This window comes from Hyperoodon ampullatus (assembly GCF_949752795.1).
Source record: "Hyperoodon ampullatus genome assembly, chromosome: 16".
Lineage (NCBI taxonomy): Eukaryota > Metazoa > Chordata > Mammalia > Artiodactyla > Ziphiidae > Hyperoodon > Hyperoodon ampullatus.
The window spans coordinates 64547190-64565525 of NC_136929.1; the positions used below are offsets into that span (position 1 = coordinate 64547190).

At 42.0% G+C, this 18336-nt stretch overlaps 1 protein-coding gene across 1 annotated transcript in view; it reads left to right on the top strand.

The window, feature by feature from the left end:
- Window positions 1-6020: 6020 nt before the first annotated feature.
- The window catches only part of STOML3 (stomatin like 3), a gene marked incomplete at both ends in the record, with an annotated part of 16139 nt that continues 3823 nt past the window's right edge, over window positions 6021-18336 (top strand). Inside the window, 4 exon segments of the mRNA XM_079721637.1 lie at window positions 6021-6072; window positions 15742-15767; window positions 15769-15846; window positions 15928-16000. Of these exon segments, the coding sequence (XP_079577763.1) occupies window positions 6021-6072; window positions 15742-15767; window positions 15769-15846; window positions 15928-16000 (229 nt within the window).

Sequence of the window (18336 nt, forward strand, 5' to 3'; positions counted from 1 at the left end):
TGCATGTGGCCTTGGGGGAGTTGCTGCCCTTGGTATGCAAGAGTGCTTCCTGTTAGCATCGCTGGAACTCAGTACCCGTGCTCCATGTGTATCCACAAAAGGGAACTTGAGACCCACCGTTATTTTTAACTTCTGACGTTAATGATCATACATGTACTGCTGAATTTAACTCAGTGTATTTCAGGTAAGTGAAAATGGTGCTTAATAGAGTCTTTAGAATGACTTTCAGGTGTTTTCAACTAAAAACATATATATCCAGAACTACTTTCTTACAGAAATACAAGTAAGGCTTGTGATAATTTGCCTTCAAAACTTATTTCTTAATCTCAGCAGTATCCAAATGAGTGAGGACCATTTGACTGACCCTCGAGCCACCTCTATTACTCATTGTACTCTGGAAGCTCTTGGTGAATGTTTACAATCATGGGATGTAGTATTTCTATTTGTACTTAGAATCACATGCCTACCTAGAATAATTATGTGACAACAGATAGAAAGACTTGCTCTGTTAGTAAATATGCAGTGTGTACTCTATTTAAGGTTCTGTGCTAGTATAACACGATTGAATGTCATTAAGTGTAATAACTGCCACATTTGGGGGACAGGGCAGTAGGGAGAATGAGTTCCAATCCTGTGATTAAAAGTATATAAACCATAGAATCTACTGTAGTACATTTCATCATCTAGAAGTTTTACTTTTATAAAGATGGTGTCTAGAAGATGTTGCTAATGTATTTTCCTTCAACCTGGGGAAAAACTTTTTAAGTATATTAATATTCCTGTATGGTTAGTTTTTAACAATTTTTTAAAATAAACCTTATGGATTCGACATATTTTATGTGTTTTATTCAATGCTTGGAGCTAATATATAGAACATTTTTGTCTGAATTTAGTTGAAAGTCAATATCTACTACTGATGCTCATTCCTTTAAATAATATCTCATGTGAAAGTTATATTATAACCAACACTTGACACAGACTATTTATGCCTTTAATTGTCTTTGAACACAGAATATAACCTCATAGTTAATCTTATGCCACTTCTTAGAAGTTGTCATTTGTTCTTTTTTAGTCTACATTCATAAAACATTTTAAAGATTATATTGTATATCGTACATACATTGCTTATATATGTTGACCGTTCATTTAGAAAAAAGTTATTGAATGAGTAACAGTCTTATAAAGTTGAGCATAAAATCTAGCAATTCCATTTCTGGATATGTACACCTTGATTTTAGGGCCTAAAGAAATTCTTGCATATACATTCACCAGGAGATAGACACAAAAATACTCATGGTAACAGTATTTGTAATAATAAAAACATTAAAGTATTCCTAATAAGTGAATTGTGGGCTATTTATACAATCATGTATTAAGTAGCACTGGAAATTAACAATAGCTTCATGCAACAATGGGGATGAACCTTTCCCCAATGGGGAAAAACATAACATGGAGCCATAAAACCAATCCCAGGGGGCTTCCCTGGTGGCGCAGTGGTTGAGAGTCCGCCTGCCGATGCAGGGGACATGGGTTCGTGCCCCGGTCCAGGAAGATCCCACATGCCATGGAGCGGCTGGGCCCGTGAGCCATGGCCACTGAGCCTGCGCGTCCGGAGCCTGTGCTCCGCAACGGGAGAGGCCACAACAGTGAGAGGCCCGCGTACCGCAAAAAAAAAAAAAAAAAAAAAAACCAATCCCAGGAGACTACATGAGTAGTTTTACCTAGGTCCAAAGCAAATAAAGTTAAGTAATATATGTTCAGAGGTATATACATATATGATTTAAAAAACCTTAAAAGCAGGAGAATAATCAGCACAATTATGGATTGCAGCTATGGGGAGGTGGGGATGAGATTTAGGGAAGAATACTCAAATAGCTTATGGTGTTGGTAATGTTCTAGTTCTGAGGTTGGGTAGTATATTCATTGTTGTTCATTCAATAAATACACACACATACATACCTGATATATATAATTGTATATATTATTGTATATATTATTTCACATGTATCATAAAAACTTCCATAATTAAAATGTCTATTCAGTAGAATACTTTCTAATGGGTAGACCACTTAACTGTGGGGTGAGCATTCAGGTAGAGATGTTTAGTCGGCTGATAGCTGAAAATACATATTCATTATGCTGGAGAGAGGTCTAGGCCAGACTTTCCGTTTGGGGAGTTATCACTACAAATATCCTTACATATCTGTGGACAAATTTTTTATTTAAAGATGTGTAAATTCAAGAATTGGATGAATGAGAATGAATAAGACAGAACGGATGATGTATGTTGATGAAAAGTTAATGAAATCAGAGAACTTCATCATTTAAAGAACAAGGAACATTTTCCTAAGGGACCATCAAAAGTCCTGGAACAGAGGTGTGCATCTTAAGAGATGGTGGTGGATGCATCTGGCGGAAGAGTGTTCCTGAAACCAGAAGCTTCAGAAAGGAGAGAGGCCTGCCGCTCGAGTGGATGGTTTCAAGATCCCTTTTTGCTCCAAGATGAAGGTTCAGGGAAAATAAAATGTCCATCTTCAGGGATGGCATCCTGCCTGTCAAGAGTAGGAACAGAATTAATCCTTTTAAAAACATGGCTGTCCTACTCTGGGAATAGTGCCAATATTTTGAAATAACTAAATGGAAAGTAACCTTTAAAAATTAAAAATTTTTAAATGAAAAAAAAATAGCTGTTCTCATTTCAGGACTTTGCCTAGTTGAGGAACTGACAGAATGAAGGTTGAGAAACACACAGAAAAATCTTCCTCAGAAGTGCATTCCAGCAATTCTCAATCTGCTTTATCCCTACCTCCCACTCCCCCTTGACCAAGGGGAGAAAACTCCATTAACTGGCCCATGTATGGTTTAATATCATTAGCAAAGGAAGAGGAAACATTGCCAATGGGTTTATGTTTCATTCGTTTCCTGAGGCTCCTGGCTAGGGACTCAGCTTGTCCTAGGTGTTCCTTAGTTGAAATCATTGCTGCTTTCTAGGCTGAGATATTTGGAACAGTTTGCAGGAAGACGAAAAACAGTTGTTTAGTCATCTTCCAAGGGGATGTGTTTGTTCTAAGTGCTCTGGAGACACTTTCCAGCCACCACCAGGGAACAATTATTGTTACTGTTGTTTTGAACCTTGCACCTCAGTGACTGGCGGTGCTGGTGTAAATGGTATCTGGCCAATATTAAGGGGAAATGGATTTAGAAATTAACTAAACAGGTGCTTCCAAAACACGTTGTTTCCATGACTTTGGAGGATCATCTGATTCGGAGGGAAAGCAGCTTCCTGTTCCAGGGAAAGACTGTCTATGATCTAGTCTCAAGAAATGATGGAGGGCTTCCCTGGTGGCGCAGTGGTTGAGAGTCCGCCTGCCGATGCAGGGAACACGGGTTCGTGCCCTGGTCCGGGAGGATCCCACATGCCGCGGAGCGGCTGGGCCCGTGAGCCATGGCCGCTGAGCCTGCGCATCTGGAGCCTGTGCTCCGCAACGGGAGAGGCCACAACAGTGAGAGGCCCGCGTACCGCAAAAAAAACCAAAAACAAACAAACAAAAAAGAAATGATGGAAACAGGAAGTTTCCCTGTTGCTCTTTCCAGCAGAGGTTAGTCCCAAAGCGGAGGTGACATGGTGACCAAGCAGAGGCCAGGAGGAAACAACGGAACCTATGGATTGACACTACAGAACCAGGAACGGGCCTCGAGTTTTCAAATTTGCAGCAAACTGGAGAAGCATTAGACAAGGGAGAGAAGGGACGTGATGAATGTTTGAACACATCCAATCACTAAGCAATCTTCTACTCAGCTGAAACAAGGGGAAAAGACGATATTGTGAAAATTAACCCAGCATTCCCATTTTTAGAAAGAAGACATCTGAGTCCTGAGAAATACAGTTCAGCTCCCATTCATGGGAATAATAGTTATGATGTATTAATGCCAGTCGTTATTCTGAGTATTGTTATTTTTGGCGGTGCCGGGTGGCATGTGGGATCTTAGCTCCCCAACCAGGGATTGAATCCATGCCCCCTGCAGTAGAAGTGTGGACCCTTAACCACTGGACCACCAGGGAAGTCCCTATTCTGAGGATTTTACATGCACTGTTTCACATATTTGTCACACAGACAACTCTCGTAAAGATCAACATCATGCCCATTTTACAGATGAAAAGAAAAAAATGAAACATGAAGTGGTTAAGTTACCCAGTGTCACACAGCTAGTTCATGGTAGAGCCAGGATTTCTTTAAATCCAGGCAGCGTGAGCCCAGAGTCTACTTCTTAACCACTATGCCTGTAGTATCATTTCCACATCAAGCCGTAACCATGGATGTATGAGGAGAAAGCAGAGGAAAGTATTCTAAAGCTGAAAGTCTCTGACTCTGTGCGTGCACGTGTGTCTGTTTTAATCTGTTTCTGGTCCCCAGCCTCTTTTCCCCAAGTTCTAATTTTCCATATTAATTCTTATAATTACCAACTGTGCATGACAACCCTGCCTGGTTATTACCGTAATTTGAGTTTGTGGAGAAGGCAGTTATGATTATCAAGTAGTTGGCAAAAGTAACCCACAATCTGGGAGGTTTTTTCAGATGAAGTTGCTAAGAAGAAAATAACTACATGGTTGGGAGAAAAGAAAAGACTAGAAAAGATAAGATGAGCTGGGAAATATCAGAGGTTGTTTTGTGTTGTTTTGTTTCCACAAACAAAATATTATTTGGAATATTGATATGTGAAAGATGAACATCAGAAAATTAGAAGATTGGTGCTTTCGGTATTGGAATGAGTGCAATATTGCCCTTGTTTCTGAGTAATATGATGAAAGAAAGACTCCTGGGACAGGAGCCCAGGGATCTGGATTCAAGAAAGAACTTTGCCATTTGTGAGCTGTTATCTTGGATAAATTACTTATTCATGCCTTCAGCAAGTGACTGTTGGATGACAGTTATGTGCCTGCATTGTTCTAAATGCTGCAGGTGCTGTGTTAAAAAAGAATAACAGACCTAGCCATCCACTCCCCTCATGGAAGTTATAATGTAGGGTAGGAGTCAGCAAACATTTTCTGTAAAGGGAAAGATAGTAAATATGTTAGCTTTTGCAGGCTATACAGTCTCTATAGCAACTACTCAATAGGTAGGTATAGTGCAAAAGTGACCAAAGACAATATAGAAACAAACAGATGTGGCCGTGTTCCAATAACGTTTTATTTACAAAAATTGGTGGTAGAGCAAATTTGCCCAGCAGGCTATAGTTACCCAACCCCTGGTCTAGAGGAAGAAACAAACATGAACCAAAGAATTATGCATATGGTAACGTGCAAAGGCCCTGTGGCACAGAAGACACATATAGGTTAGCGGGATTGACAGAAGGCCAATGGGGCTCTTGGTAAGTGCGTGAGGGGAGTATCATGTGAGTGTGGCTGGAAAGGGAAAGAGAGAGAGACTAGCAGGTCCTTTAGGATACTTAGGATTCTCATCTTTACATATTAATAATTGGCAGTCATTGGATTATTTTAAGCAGGATGGAGATATGATCAGATTTGAGTTTCAAAAGATCACTCACACACATAAGAAAAAGATCACTCACTGCCGTGTGTAAAATGCATTGGATGAAATTTTCTCACCTGAAACATAAGGATGGAGATACGTGCCATGTGTATCGGACAGTTCATAATGATAAACAAGTTACACACATTGCATGGAAGTGTTTTATAAAATATAAATTATATAGAAAACTACATAGTTACGTTTTACAAGAAGCAACACAGTCAGAAGTTCATATACGTAGTTTTGAGTTCTCTCTATGGACAATGGCAGCCTGAACTCATGAAAGAGGTCATTTTGTTTATGTTAACAGGCTTCCTTCACCAGGGTAACGACTCCTTCGGGTGCTCACGAAAAAAGAGGAACTTCTCTCACTCTCATCCCGTCTCTCTGCTCTGCCTTCTCTGAAGCACATCTGGGTGCTGCCTGGAGCCCAGGTCTGGCTCCAAACCTATGAATATTTGCCAAGTATAAAAGCTTCACAAGAATGAGATGGATCCTGGGGCATCCTCCCCAGAGAAACAGGATAAAGAGAATATAGTGGGTAAGTTCCTTTTTTCCTGCCTTAAGTTTGTTTTATGTATATTAAGCAAAGTGAGAGTTGTATCGTTATAGAGAGCGAGCGAACACGAGGTGGATTAATACATTATTGAGATTGGCTTCAATTTCATTTAGAGCCCAGGATTTGGGATTCATTGCTTATCATGGTTTTATTTGCTTCTTGAAGAGCAGTCTATGACATGCCCTTTTTCTTAAGTGTTAGATAGAATTTGTGTTTATCTTTGTATTCATATTTTTGGCATTAACTAGCAAAGACATACTGAACAATCTAAAATTTACCCAGTTTCAAATATCATCTGATGATGCTATGATTAAATAGAAAAGTTGGTTTGAGGTACACCATGTTTGATACATGGAGAGAAGTTGAAGAAAATAAAACTTAGCCTGTAATTACCACCTGCCTCCGTGAATGTTAATGGCTCTTCTGTATTGTAAAGCATTTTTCTCACGTTTTATGTATATACATATATATATATATATACTTTTTTTTTTTTTTTTTTTTTTTTTTGCTGTACGCGGGCCTCTCACTGTTGTGGCCTCTCCCGTTGCGGAGCACAGGCTCCGGACGCACAGGCTCAGCGGCCACAGCTCACGGGCCCAGCCGCTCCGTGGCATGTGGGATCTTCCTGGACCGGGGCATGAACCCGTGTCCCCTGCATCGGCAGGCGGACTGTCAACCACTGCGCCACCAGGGAAACCCTCACGTTATATTTTTAAATGCTACAATAATTCTGAGGTAGATTTTTTTATCACCTCATTTTATGGTGGAGAAAATTGAGTCTTGGAGAGTTTAAAAACTTGTTGAAAGTCCAGAAAGTGATGATGATGGTGGTGGTGGTGGTGTGTGTGTGTGTGTCCTAACCCGTGCTCTATACTTTATGTTGCTAAAGAAGTCATAGTGCAGGTTAGACATAGAGAACGCATTTGGCATTATTAGCTTGTAAAAGAAAGTATACACTTAGAGGTATCTACCTGGATTGAAAAAGAAACTTTTCTCGTGAAGTTGACCTAGCAACATGGATATATAGGAGGCAGTGAACATCATATGGAAGGTGCAAGTGGGGGGTCTCTTCGAGGGTACCCTTGATTATCTTTCTAAACAAGAAGTTTCATGAGACATTTTAGTTTCCGTTTAACAGGTTGAGACATCAACTGGATAAATGGCACGACTGAAGCTGTATCACCAGCGAAATATTTTAAAGTGCTCATGGGTTTACTTGGTGTTGGTTTTTGACTATAATGAAAATCCCGCACTATCACAGAACAAACCGAAATGGGGCTTATTACGTTACAACTTCTGATTTCATATGCTTTAGGCAGTTTATGAGATGCAATATCAGTCCTTCTCTGAGATTTGAGGGATAAGTTTGCCCTTGCGTTCCTCCTTCTTGGACACATTAACAAGACAACAACATTTGGTTCTTCAAGCTGTACAGAAATGTCCACTCATAATGTTGCGAGAATTAAATGAATAAATGAGTCCTAGATATCACCCCCAGGTTTGTCCCAGCTTTCGAAAGCCATTAGGGTGCATCTCTTCCGGACTCCAAGTTCGGTGACGTCATAAGGGTAGATCAGAATGTACAGAACGCTCTAAGTTAGGGCTTTTCCCCCAGTGTCCTCATTGCTATTAGTACACCACTACTCATTAGCCTCGGACATAAAGTCCTACCCCTTTCTTTTCTTCTTTCTTTTTTTTTTTTAAGAGTTAAAGTGAAGTTAATTGGAATCTTGATCATCTCAATCTTAGAAATCTTCTCAATGTCAATGTGCAAAAAAATTTTCCTGGAGAGTTTTTTAAAGCTCAGATCGGTCCTCACCTCCAGAAGTTCTCCTCCTTAGGTCTGGGATGGACTTGAGAGTTTGCCTCCAAGTAAATTCCTAAGCTCGTGAGGTTGCCAGACTGAGACCACACTTTGAGTCGCACGGTATTTCTTTTCAGCAATGCTGCATTTTTCCTAAAAAAAAGTTCTTGACGCAAGCTGTGTGCATATTTCAGAGAAAAAGGCAGGAGGACAGATAGTTTACAGGTGATGAAAAGATAGTGTTTACCCGTTGGGTTTCACTTTAGATTTTATGTTCGGTGCTTAAAATCCTTGATTCACTGGAGAAAGGACTGGGAAGTTGCTGAGACTATTTTACTGACTGTATCTCCACAGGATCGGAAGTGAACAGAAAAGAGGGAAGAATTTGTAATACTATCTATCTCCCCAGGTCCAGGGAAGGTGATTGTTCTTATTCCGCACACCTTTCATTTTTCCCCTGAGAAGCATCTGGTCTTTTCTGCTCTGAAAACACAGAGTACTTTTTAAATTTTACTTGACATGATTAGTTTTCATTTTAAAATTGCTTTTTAAAATTATAAAGGTAGCAAAAAATAAGAAGACTCTGAGAAGTATAAACCAGTCATACTTCCATCACTCAGAATTAATCCCTGTTAATATTTTGGTTAATTTTTTATTTTTTGCGGTACGCGGGCCTCTCACTGCTGTGGCCTCTCCCGTTGCGGAGCACAGGCTCCGGACGCGCAGGCTCAGCGGCCATGGCTCACGGGCCCAGCCGCTCCGTGGCATGTGGGATCTTCCCGGACTGGGACACGAACCCGTGTCCCCTGCATCGGCAGGCGGACTCTCAACCACTGTGCCACCAGGGAAGCCCAAGCCTGGTCTTTGAATGGCAGGTTTGGGAGTTGCTGCTGCACTTGACTGATGGGGATGGAGCCCCACTGGATTTACCATGAGGAGGCTGCCGGGCAAGCTGCCTCTGGCGGAGGGGGAAGGTCATGAAGCGGGGCACGCGAGGGGACTTTAATTGTGTTGGCAATGCTTAAATTCTTTAGCTGAAAGGGGGTATATAAGGTATGAAAAACATTATTTTTACACTTTTTTGAACATTCCATTTCAAAATATATCTTAACTTTTTCTTAAAAAGACCAAATGGTAAAAAAGAAACTTAACCGTGTCTGAAGTTCATGTAACTACTAAGCTCAGCTCATCCTTTTGTAGTTGAGATGTAAATCTGACAGTTTAGAAAACTCTTGGGATTGTGGAATTTTGTAGTCCTAGGAGTACGAGGATGATAAAATCATCATCTAGCTCTGATTTGGTAGTTTTGCACCCAAACTCTTGTATCTCTCTCTCTCCCTCTATCTTTTTTAAGGTTCTAAAAGTTATCTGAAAGAGCTTATACAGTCAGTGACCAGATCGCTTTAGGAAGTAGAAACCTGCAGGGGTTAGGGTTTTATTGAAAATGCAGTTCTTGCACATAGAGAGGGGCCATCATCTGGACGGAGCAGAACATCCACAAGTGATATTTAGAATTCCATCTGGAAAAATAAATAAATAAATAAATGAAAATTGAAAAAATATCAGTTGTCAAAGCAAAATTGAACAAGACAAAATTAAACAGGCAAGAAAGCAAAACCTTAGACAAGCTTACTGCCATAGGAGAGAAGCCAAACCTCAATCTGAACCAACACCACTGAAACAAAGGGGTGTGGAGTTTTGGGGGGGGCGGTTTATTGTTGTTGTTGTTTTTGGCCACGTCACAAAGATTTCGGGATCTTAGTTCCTCGACTAGGGATTGAACCCGGGCCCCAGCAGAGAAATCGCTGAGTCCTAACCACTGGACCGCCAGGGACTTCCCCAGGGTGTGGGGTTTTTAAATATTGGAGCGTGCTAGTGAGAAAGTATGAAGGGCTTTGCGGGGTGCTCATAGGCCATCTGGGTTTGGTTTGCTAATAAAATTCTCACATCTTTATGACAGGCTGTGTTTTTACAACTGGGAGCACGGTACCTACTGAAGTTAGGCTCCTACTGGCCCACAGAGACTGGGAGCCAGGGATGCTATCTACCTGATGATTACATTTCAAGAGAACGGCTCCCAGGTCCTTGAGAAAGATAGTCCCAGATTGTAAAACTAACAAGAGGCTTTTATTTTTTTATTTTTATTTTTTAAATTTTATTTATTTATTTATTTTTGGCTGTGTTGGGTCTTCGTTACTGCACGTGGGCTTTCTCTAGTTGCGGCGAGCGGGGGCTACTCTTCGTTGCAGTGTGCGGGCTTCTCATTGCAGTGGCTTCTCTCATTGTGGAGCACGGGTTCTAAGCGTGCAGGCTTCAGTAGTTGTGGCATGTGGGCTCAGTAGTTGTGGCTCACGGGCTCTAGAGCACAGGCTCAGTAGTTGTGGCACACGAGCTTAGTTGCTCCGCGGCATGTGGGATCTTCCCGGACCAGGGATCGAACCCATGTCCCCTGCATTGGCGGGCGGATTCTCAACCACTGTGCCACCGGGGAAGCCCACAAGAGGCTTTTAAAAAGACTTACATCTCAAAGGGGCAGAGAAAGGATTTACAAAGTTAAGTGTTCTAAAGGAAATGCTCAAGGAAAACGGAAATCTCTTTAATGGCGAGGCAAGCTGAAGGAAATGTTAAGACCTCTAGGAAAATCCTAATCAGTGGCCTGGCTGACTAGAAGACCTCCTGATATGGCTAATAATTCCTTTACATGTAAGTTATTTAACTCTCACAACTAGTTATTATTGGGTTAACAGAAGGAAAATAAGACCTCAGCAGGTTGAGTGACTCATGAGATGTCATCTAGCTTTCAAACGGCAGTGTCTCAATTAGAACGCAGGGTCCCCCGACCCAGGACCTGCACTTTCCATCCCTGTGAGGCATTGTCGCCTGTCTGTCCCTAGGCTGGCTGTGCCAAAGCTCTTCCCTCCTCTATGTCCTCTTCTTTCTGAGAATTCAGAACAAGCAGTGAGTTTCCCATCTTCAATGCTAGCCTGCCCGTAGGTATCCTCTGGTCTCTGTGTGAATCATTTACTGAGGTATGAGATACATACAATAAAGTGTGTAAGTCTTAAGTGCTTGGCTTGACAGACTGAATACACAACAGACAAAGGCTGGACCATATCTAAAAATAGAATTCTGACCACCAACCTGCAGCAACCAGCCCAGAAAACCAACCTTTTATCTACAATAATCAGCCCAGGAAGCCAGCATGCTTGATGTCAGATTCTCAGGAAACCACACTGTTATCAGAAGCTACATAATTACTTCTGTAACATTCAGCCCCAAATGGCCAGGACTTGATGATTAACTGACAGCTCCCCTGCTTTTTGTCCCAATTCCAATTCAGGTCCAACAAAAGAAAACCAAGCAGGTGCCCTACACCAGTCACATAGGATGCTCTGCTTCTGTTTTGTCCGCCTACAGCTTCCCTAGGCCAACAGCCTCCAATCAGGGCACACCTGAAGCCTTCCCCCTTTTTCCACCATAAAGCTTTCCCACTCTGCCTGCCTTTGAGTCTCTGCCAGAACACAAGTGATAGAGGCTGACTCTTTGTGAGAGCCTGAATAAATACACTTTGCTTTTCTAGCTGGCTGGTCTTTATTTCCACAGGCTCAATATGTGTAAGTCTATGCAATCACCACCCAGATCAAGATATGGAACATTTAGCACCCTAAAAAGCTTTTTAGCACCCTAAAAAGCTTCCTTATCTCTTCCCAGATAATACCCAATTGACAAAACTCCGCTCACTACCTAGAGACAGTACTCCTCTGACTTTAAACATAATAGATTAATTTTGCCTCTTCCTGAACGAAATGATACAATACGAGGTCGTACAGTATGTACTCTTATGCGTGGAATCAAAAAGTGTGTATCTTGTGTCTGGCTTATTTTGCCCAATATTTTGTCTATGAGATTCATCCATATTTTGAATACTGTATAGCAGTAACCTTGTCTTTTTTCTTCCTAAGTAATCTTTTCTATGAACATACCACAACTTTATTTATTCATTCTACTGTTGGTGGGTTTGGGTGGTTCTTCATTTCTTGGATTTTACAAATAAAATTGCAATAAACATTCCTGAGTATGTTTTTCACTGTAATCAGCACTCATTTCTCTGAGATATTACTTAGAAATTGAATACTGAGTCATAAAGTAAGTGTGCATTTGGCTTTAACAGACACTTCCAAATAGTTTTTCAAGATAATTGTATCAATTCACGAACATGAGAACTCCCATTGCTCCACACCCTTGCTAAAATGTGGCATCGTCAGTCTTTAGCATTTGCCATTCTGGAAGCTGTGTATTTTTATCTCATTGTGGTTTTCATTTTCATTTCCCTGATGTGTAATGTACATCATTCGGTTTTGGTATTTTAAACACTGTCCTGTTACCTAAGTGGCTATTTCTGCTCCGAGAGGAAATGACTATTTACAGTAACACAGATCTGTGGGCATGGATTGCATATAGAATTGATCTAATATTTAAATACTGTCGTCAAGCCAAAGTTGGGAAATAAGCCATCAAGTCACCTAGTCTGTTTTATTTCCTGAAATTCATTTCCACTTCTAAAGCTATCTAAGTGGAGTTAGTGATCTAGAATATTCTTCCTTATTTCCCAGCCTCACACGTGTTACAAATCTTGCCTTGAGTGTTCATCCCTAGTCCTAGAGGGTATTTAAGTCTCCTCTGGTGCTATGGGCTGCATCTAAGCTCCAGGAACAGAGCCCCAGAGGCATGCCTTGACAAATGAAGCTTAGCTTTGCCTCACTGCCTAAGACTGTGGAACTTGTGGGTACCACTTTACCTAAAGAGAGGTTGAGATGATGGTGACAACACTCACCAGGAAGTTTTCTGGATGCAAAGTGCAGGGTTGGCCTCAGTTATCTTTAAAGTCCTTCCCACTGAAGTCCCAGAGTCCTCCCCTGTGTCAGCAGTGCTGGGCCTCAGGTTCTGTGCTTTATGGCTTACCTTTCATTTTGCAAATTGAGGGAAAGATGTTCCAACTCTTATTTATTTATTTATTTATTTATTTATTTATTTATGGCTGTGTTGGGTCTTCGTTTCTGTGCGAGGGCTTTCTCTAGCTGCGGCCAGCAGGGACCACTCTTCATCGCGGTGCGCAGGCCTCTCACTATCGCGGCCTCTCTTGTTGCAGAGCACAGGCTCCAGGCGCGCAGGCTCAGTAGTTGTGGCTCACGGGCCTAGTCGCTCCGCGGCATGTGGGATCTTCCCAGACGGGCTCGAACCCGTGTTTCCTGCATTGGCAGGCAGATTCTCAACCACTGCGCCACCAGGGAAGCCCTGTTCCAACTCCTGTTGGAAAGTTCCCCATCTTATTCTCTTTTGTATCTGCAGCTCTAGCACAGTGTGCCTGGCATATAACTGGTAAAATATCTGTGAAATGGATGAATGGAGAAACCGGCGGGCAATTTTCCAGGGGTGACAAAGTCCAATTCTCTACCAGGAAGTAATATGATGATGGCTTTGTGGTATGGTGACAATTACCCATAGAAAACACCCACCCATGGATTTGGATAAAGCAGGAGATGATCAGATGACTCAGGGCTTCATGGCTAACAGAGAGGGTGTGTGGCCCATTTTCTTTCCATCGTCCCCTCAAGGGAATGGCTCAGGGAAGGCTCTGGAAGAATCCTTGTGTAGGTTGAGGTAAAGGGAGATTTCTGAAGAGCCTTTGTCTTACAATCCCAGTACTTCCTTTGAACTGGAATTAGAATCCTCAAATCCAATTCTCAGCACAGCATCCACAGTTTTAACTGCAGGAGAGGTGGGGAGGGGCAAGGCTGGCTGAAAGGTCTGCTCTGCAGGAAGCTGCAAAAGCAGCGCTTTGTGCTCACAAAGCTGAGCTGCCCAGCCCTGCAGGGAAGTCCACAGTCCCACTTTCACGGCAGCTAATGACACCCCCAGGCTCCACCAATCTTCCCAGCAGCAGCCACCTGGGTAATTCTAATGCTCAGGTGTAAATCTTGGAAGATTTATCGTGTCCTCATCCCTGGTCTCTCTCTGCACATTTTGTACTTAACAGAGCCTCAGGTAATGATGCTATAGGGCTGGGTGGACTGCAGAGGGGCTCCCGGAGGCCAGGGCAGTTTTCTCTGTGACAAGCACTTGCTTTTGCACCTTGGTGTTAAGGCTGTAGCTAGTCTGGACGTGGCTAGGGCTTGCTCAGAGCATAAAGCATAGCTGATGTCCTTGTTGGAGTCCCAGCTGCCTGTGTGTGCAGCACTGCTAATGTCACAGCCCCCAACACCCCAAAGTTCCTGAATACCAAATACGGCAGTGTCAGCAGGGAGGGAACACACCAGAGATTGTCTGGGAGAGGCGTGTACAAGCACAGTTATTGCAGCCTTGTTTGTAAAGGCAAAATTGCAAGTAACCATAATATCCATCAATAGGAGAATGGCTAAATAAACTGAGTCACAAATTTAGGATAGGAGGCAACAATGAAGAAGAATGAGTTAGATCCAGAAGTAATGACATGGAAATATCTCCCAAACGTATTCAGTTTAAAAAAGTAGAAACTTGGGCTTCCCTGGTGGCGCAGTGGTTGAGAATCTGCCTGCCGATTCAGGGGACACGGGTTCGGGCCCTGGTCCGGGAGGATCCCACATGCCGCGGAGCAACTAGGCTCGTGAGCCACAACTACTGAGCCTGCGCGTCTGGAGCCTGTGCTCCGCAACAAGAGAGGCCGCGATAGTGAGAGGCCCGCGCACCGCGATGAAGAATGGCCCCCGCTTACCGCAACTAGAGAAAGCCCTCGCACAGAAACGAAGACCCAACACAGCCATAAATAAATAAAGAAAGAAATATAATAAAGAAATAAATAAATAAAATAAAAAAGTAGAAACTTACAGTGTGATGTCTTTTCTCACAAAATCTACAAATCGAAACCAAGTGTTTTCTAATTGTAGATACATGTATGTAAATACATAGGAATGGGTCTATAAGGACATACCCCAAGTTGATAACTATGGAAACATTCTAGATAAAAGTGGACTGAGGAGAGGATGATCGGGGGGATTTTAGTTTTATCTGTATTTCTTGGATTTTTTCTTTTAACAGTGAGAACGTATATACAAGCTGTGTTATTACTAATCATTTTAAAAAGCGCTGGGCTTCCCTGGTGGTGCAGTGGTTGAGAGTCCGCCTGCCGATGCAGGGGACACGGGTTCGTGCCCTGGTCTGGGAAGATCCCACATGCCGCGGAGCGGCTGGGCCCGTGAGCCATGGCTGCTGAGCCTGCGCGTCCGGAGCCTGTGCTCCGCAACGGGAGAGGCCACAACAGTGAGAGGCCCGCGTACCGCAAAAAAAAAAAAAAAAAAAAAAAAGATTCTCATAGAAACTCAAATGTAAGCACTCTGGAAAATGTTTTTCCTTGTGCTCTGTTGACTTGTTTGGGGATAAGAGTACCTACCTATCTGCCCCAGAGGTTGCCTTGACTTCCCCCGGAGAATTCTGGGGGCCCAGAAATCTGTCTTTTCAAATGACACCCTGATGATCCTGAGGCGGGTAGTTTTATGCATTTTGAGAATAATAAACCATGGCAGCCCTAAGTAAACGTAATGGTAATTACTGTTATTGATTTCTATGAGACTTTTCTTGGAAGGGACAGGTCAGTTTTCATCTAAAAACCTGAAGGAATATTTTCCGTGTGTGTGTGTGTGTGCACGCGTGTGTGTGGTGTTTACTGCAGTCATGCGTGTGTGTGTGGATTCAGGTTGCTTCCTCAGCCCCACTCTGGCTTGACCAGCCCTCTGGATGGTTTCCTCATCCAAACAGCCGAATCGCTTTCCTAAGAACCATGTCAGTTACAGAGCTGCCTCCTCATTTCCTAGGCATCAAGAGCAAAGGGCTTGGTGTAATGTGTCTGGATCCTGTTTTCATTTTCTTTCCTGTTGATGATCATTACCTTCCCTATCTCCATATGGATGTGCTTGAAGGTAACACCCTGGGAAATAAACTGGGCTCTCTCTATGAGCTGATGAATCATTAAGATTAAATGCTCTCCCTTTATCTCTTAGATCATTAAGGAGTACAAACGTGCTGCTGTATTCCGACTGGGACGCATCCAAGCTGACAAAGCCAAAGGGCCAGGTATGACATTGCAGCTGCTCGTGATGAGGATCACGGGCACCTATTACTGCTACTACTGCCACCAAAAATTTTCTCTGGCAACAATTTATTGAAAAAAAAAATCACAGGAAGCTGGAGCTCTTGCCTTTCTGTACAATTGAAGGATCTTGTCCTCTTACTTGAGTTAACAGGAGTGATCACTAGACCATCAGCTGGAGAGGTTTGGAATCTGGATCAGTGTTCTAACACTTCCTCTGAGAGTTTCAGTGAATGTGAACAAAGAGGGGCTCCAGTTACATGGGCTGGGTGTCCCTTATTACCAGGGCCACTAAGAGAATGCAAGAAGACTGAAGGGAGGGAGTAAATGGCCAAGGGAGACAATTAAGTTACTCGGGGAGAGTATTCCGGGAGCTGGTGTTTGATTCTCACTCTTTGAAAGAGCCGGTGGAAAAGTCAAAGGTAATGTCTTCTCTTGACAAGTAGATGAAGAGCAACATAGAGCTGGAAGTCATGTGACAATTCCTTTCGTCCAATGTGGTCTTGATTTCCATCCTTTCTCTACAGCCTCAGAATAAAAAATGTCCCAAACTCTTCATATCATAAAAGGATGGGATTTTCTTTTGTGGGAGCCAGGAGTATCGGTACTAAAAGCCCTCAGGAGTAAGACACTGATTTAATACCCATAACTTCTCTTGTGTATATTTTGTTGAACCCTATGAAATTGCTAATGTTTGGTTTCGATCCACCAAAACGGCAATTTCATATGATAGATTCTAATATGCTTGACAGGGGAGGCTCTCCAAACAGCATCTTGGAAGGCACATGGAAGAGAATGGTTATTGGCTCTACTTCTCTAATAGCATTTGCTTTCTTCCCCCTAATGTGATGTATTTAAGTAAAATCATTCTCCCTTCAACTGCACTGTAGGATCTCTGGGGGGCAGGAACTTCCTTATTCACTCTGTGCGCTTTGCACTTGGCCACGTACTACGGTAGGCACTCAGGTATCTGGTACATTTTTAAACATATGAGAAACTTCCAAAGGGGAAGCTTGTTATGGAGACTTGGCCATTTCAAGTAGTATGGATACAATCCTACTTGTCTAATAAGGAACCTAAGAGAAAGAGGGCAAAAATTGCTTATTATGGATATTTTTATGACTTTGTCCAAATAGAGGTGTTAGAATTATCCAAGTGAGAAATACCAGAACAAAGTTAACCCCTTCCTGGTCATGTTTCACCTGGTGAAGCCAAGATTATAAATTAGAATAAAATGGGATTTGAGAGAGGTCAAATAGCTATAACTTGCAGGACTCTAGAGAAAAGTCTCTTTTAAAGGAATTTTCCCGGAAGAGTTCACCACTAAATCTCCCAGGATAACTAATCTCGTCATACATGTCTCTGGGGCTAAGAAGTTACCTCAGAATGTCATAAGAGCCGGAGGGAAACAGGCCAAATTGCTAATGGAAAACATCTCCACTTCTGTAGATAGTAAATTATTCTTTAATAATAAAAGTATTCATAATAGGAGCTGCTACTTTTGAGCACTGAATACACGCCTGGCAGTATGTTTAGTATTTTATTTCATTATCATGTTGACACATGCTTAATCTTCACCACCATCTTATAGATATTAGGTGACTGAAGCTCAGAAAAATTAGGTAAATGTTCCCAGATCACAAGCTGGTAAGTGGTAGGGCTGGAACTTAACTCTCTCTAGTTCTAAGGGCCATGATCTTAACTGGTGACTTAGCACCAAAAAAAAAAAAAAAAAAAAAAAGTAAACTAGGAAGTAATCCTTACCCCAGAAATGTTTAGACACCAAAAGAAAGAAAACACCTTAACAGTGTTTTCTGTTGATGCTACCAGTCCTTTTCATGATACTCAGTGTAGAAACTTGTTTCTTCTTTGAAAACAAAAACAATAGCACAGGATCTTTCTGGTAAATGAAAATGGTTTGGTGTCCCCATCTTGCTGACATACCTTGTGGTTCTAATCTTTATAACTCTTGCTGCAGAGAACCTTCCCCAGGGCAGTGTTAAGGAGTCATAGAATCCTCAGATAAGTTTCTTTAGCCCTATCCCTACCTCAATCCAAATCTTCACAAGAGATAAGTAAAAGTATTTACAACTGAGGAATGTCATTGTATATAAACTAGAACACAGCTACAGAGAAACTACAAATTTTGTAATACATTGGTTTTGGGGACACTGAAATCCTGGGAAGATTTCAATTCTATCATTCCTTCAGTACTAGTGAAGATAAATGAGAATGTTGACAGTCACTGATATTCAAGGTCTAAAGTCTATTGATTAAATCTTTTATACAGATACCTTTAACATAAAGAAACCAATTTCCA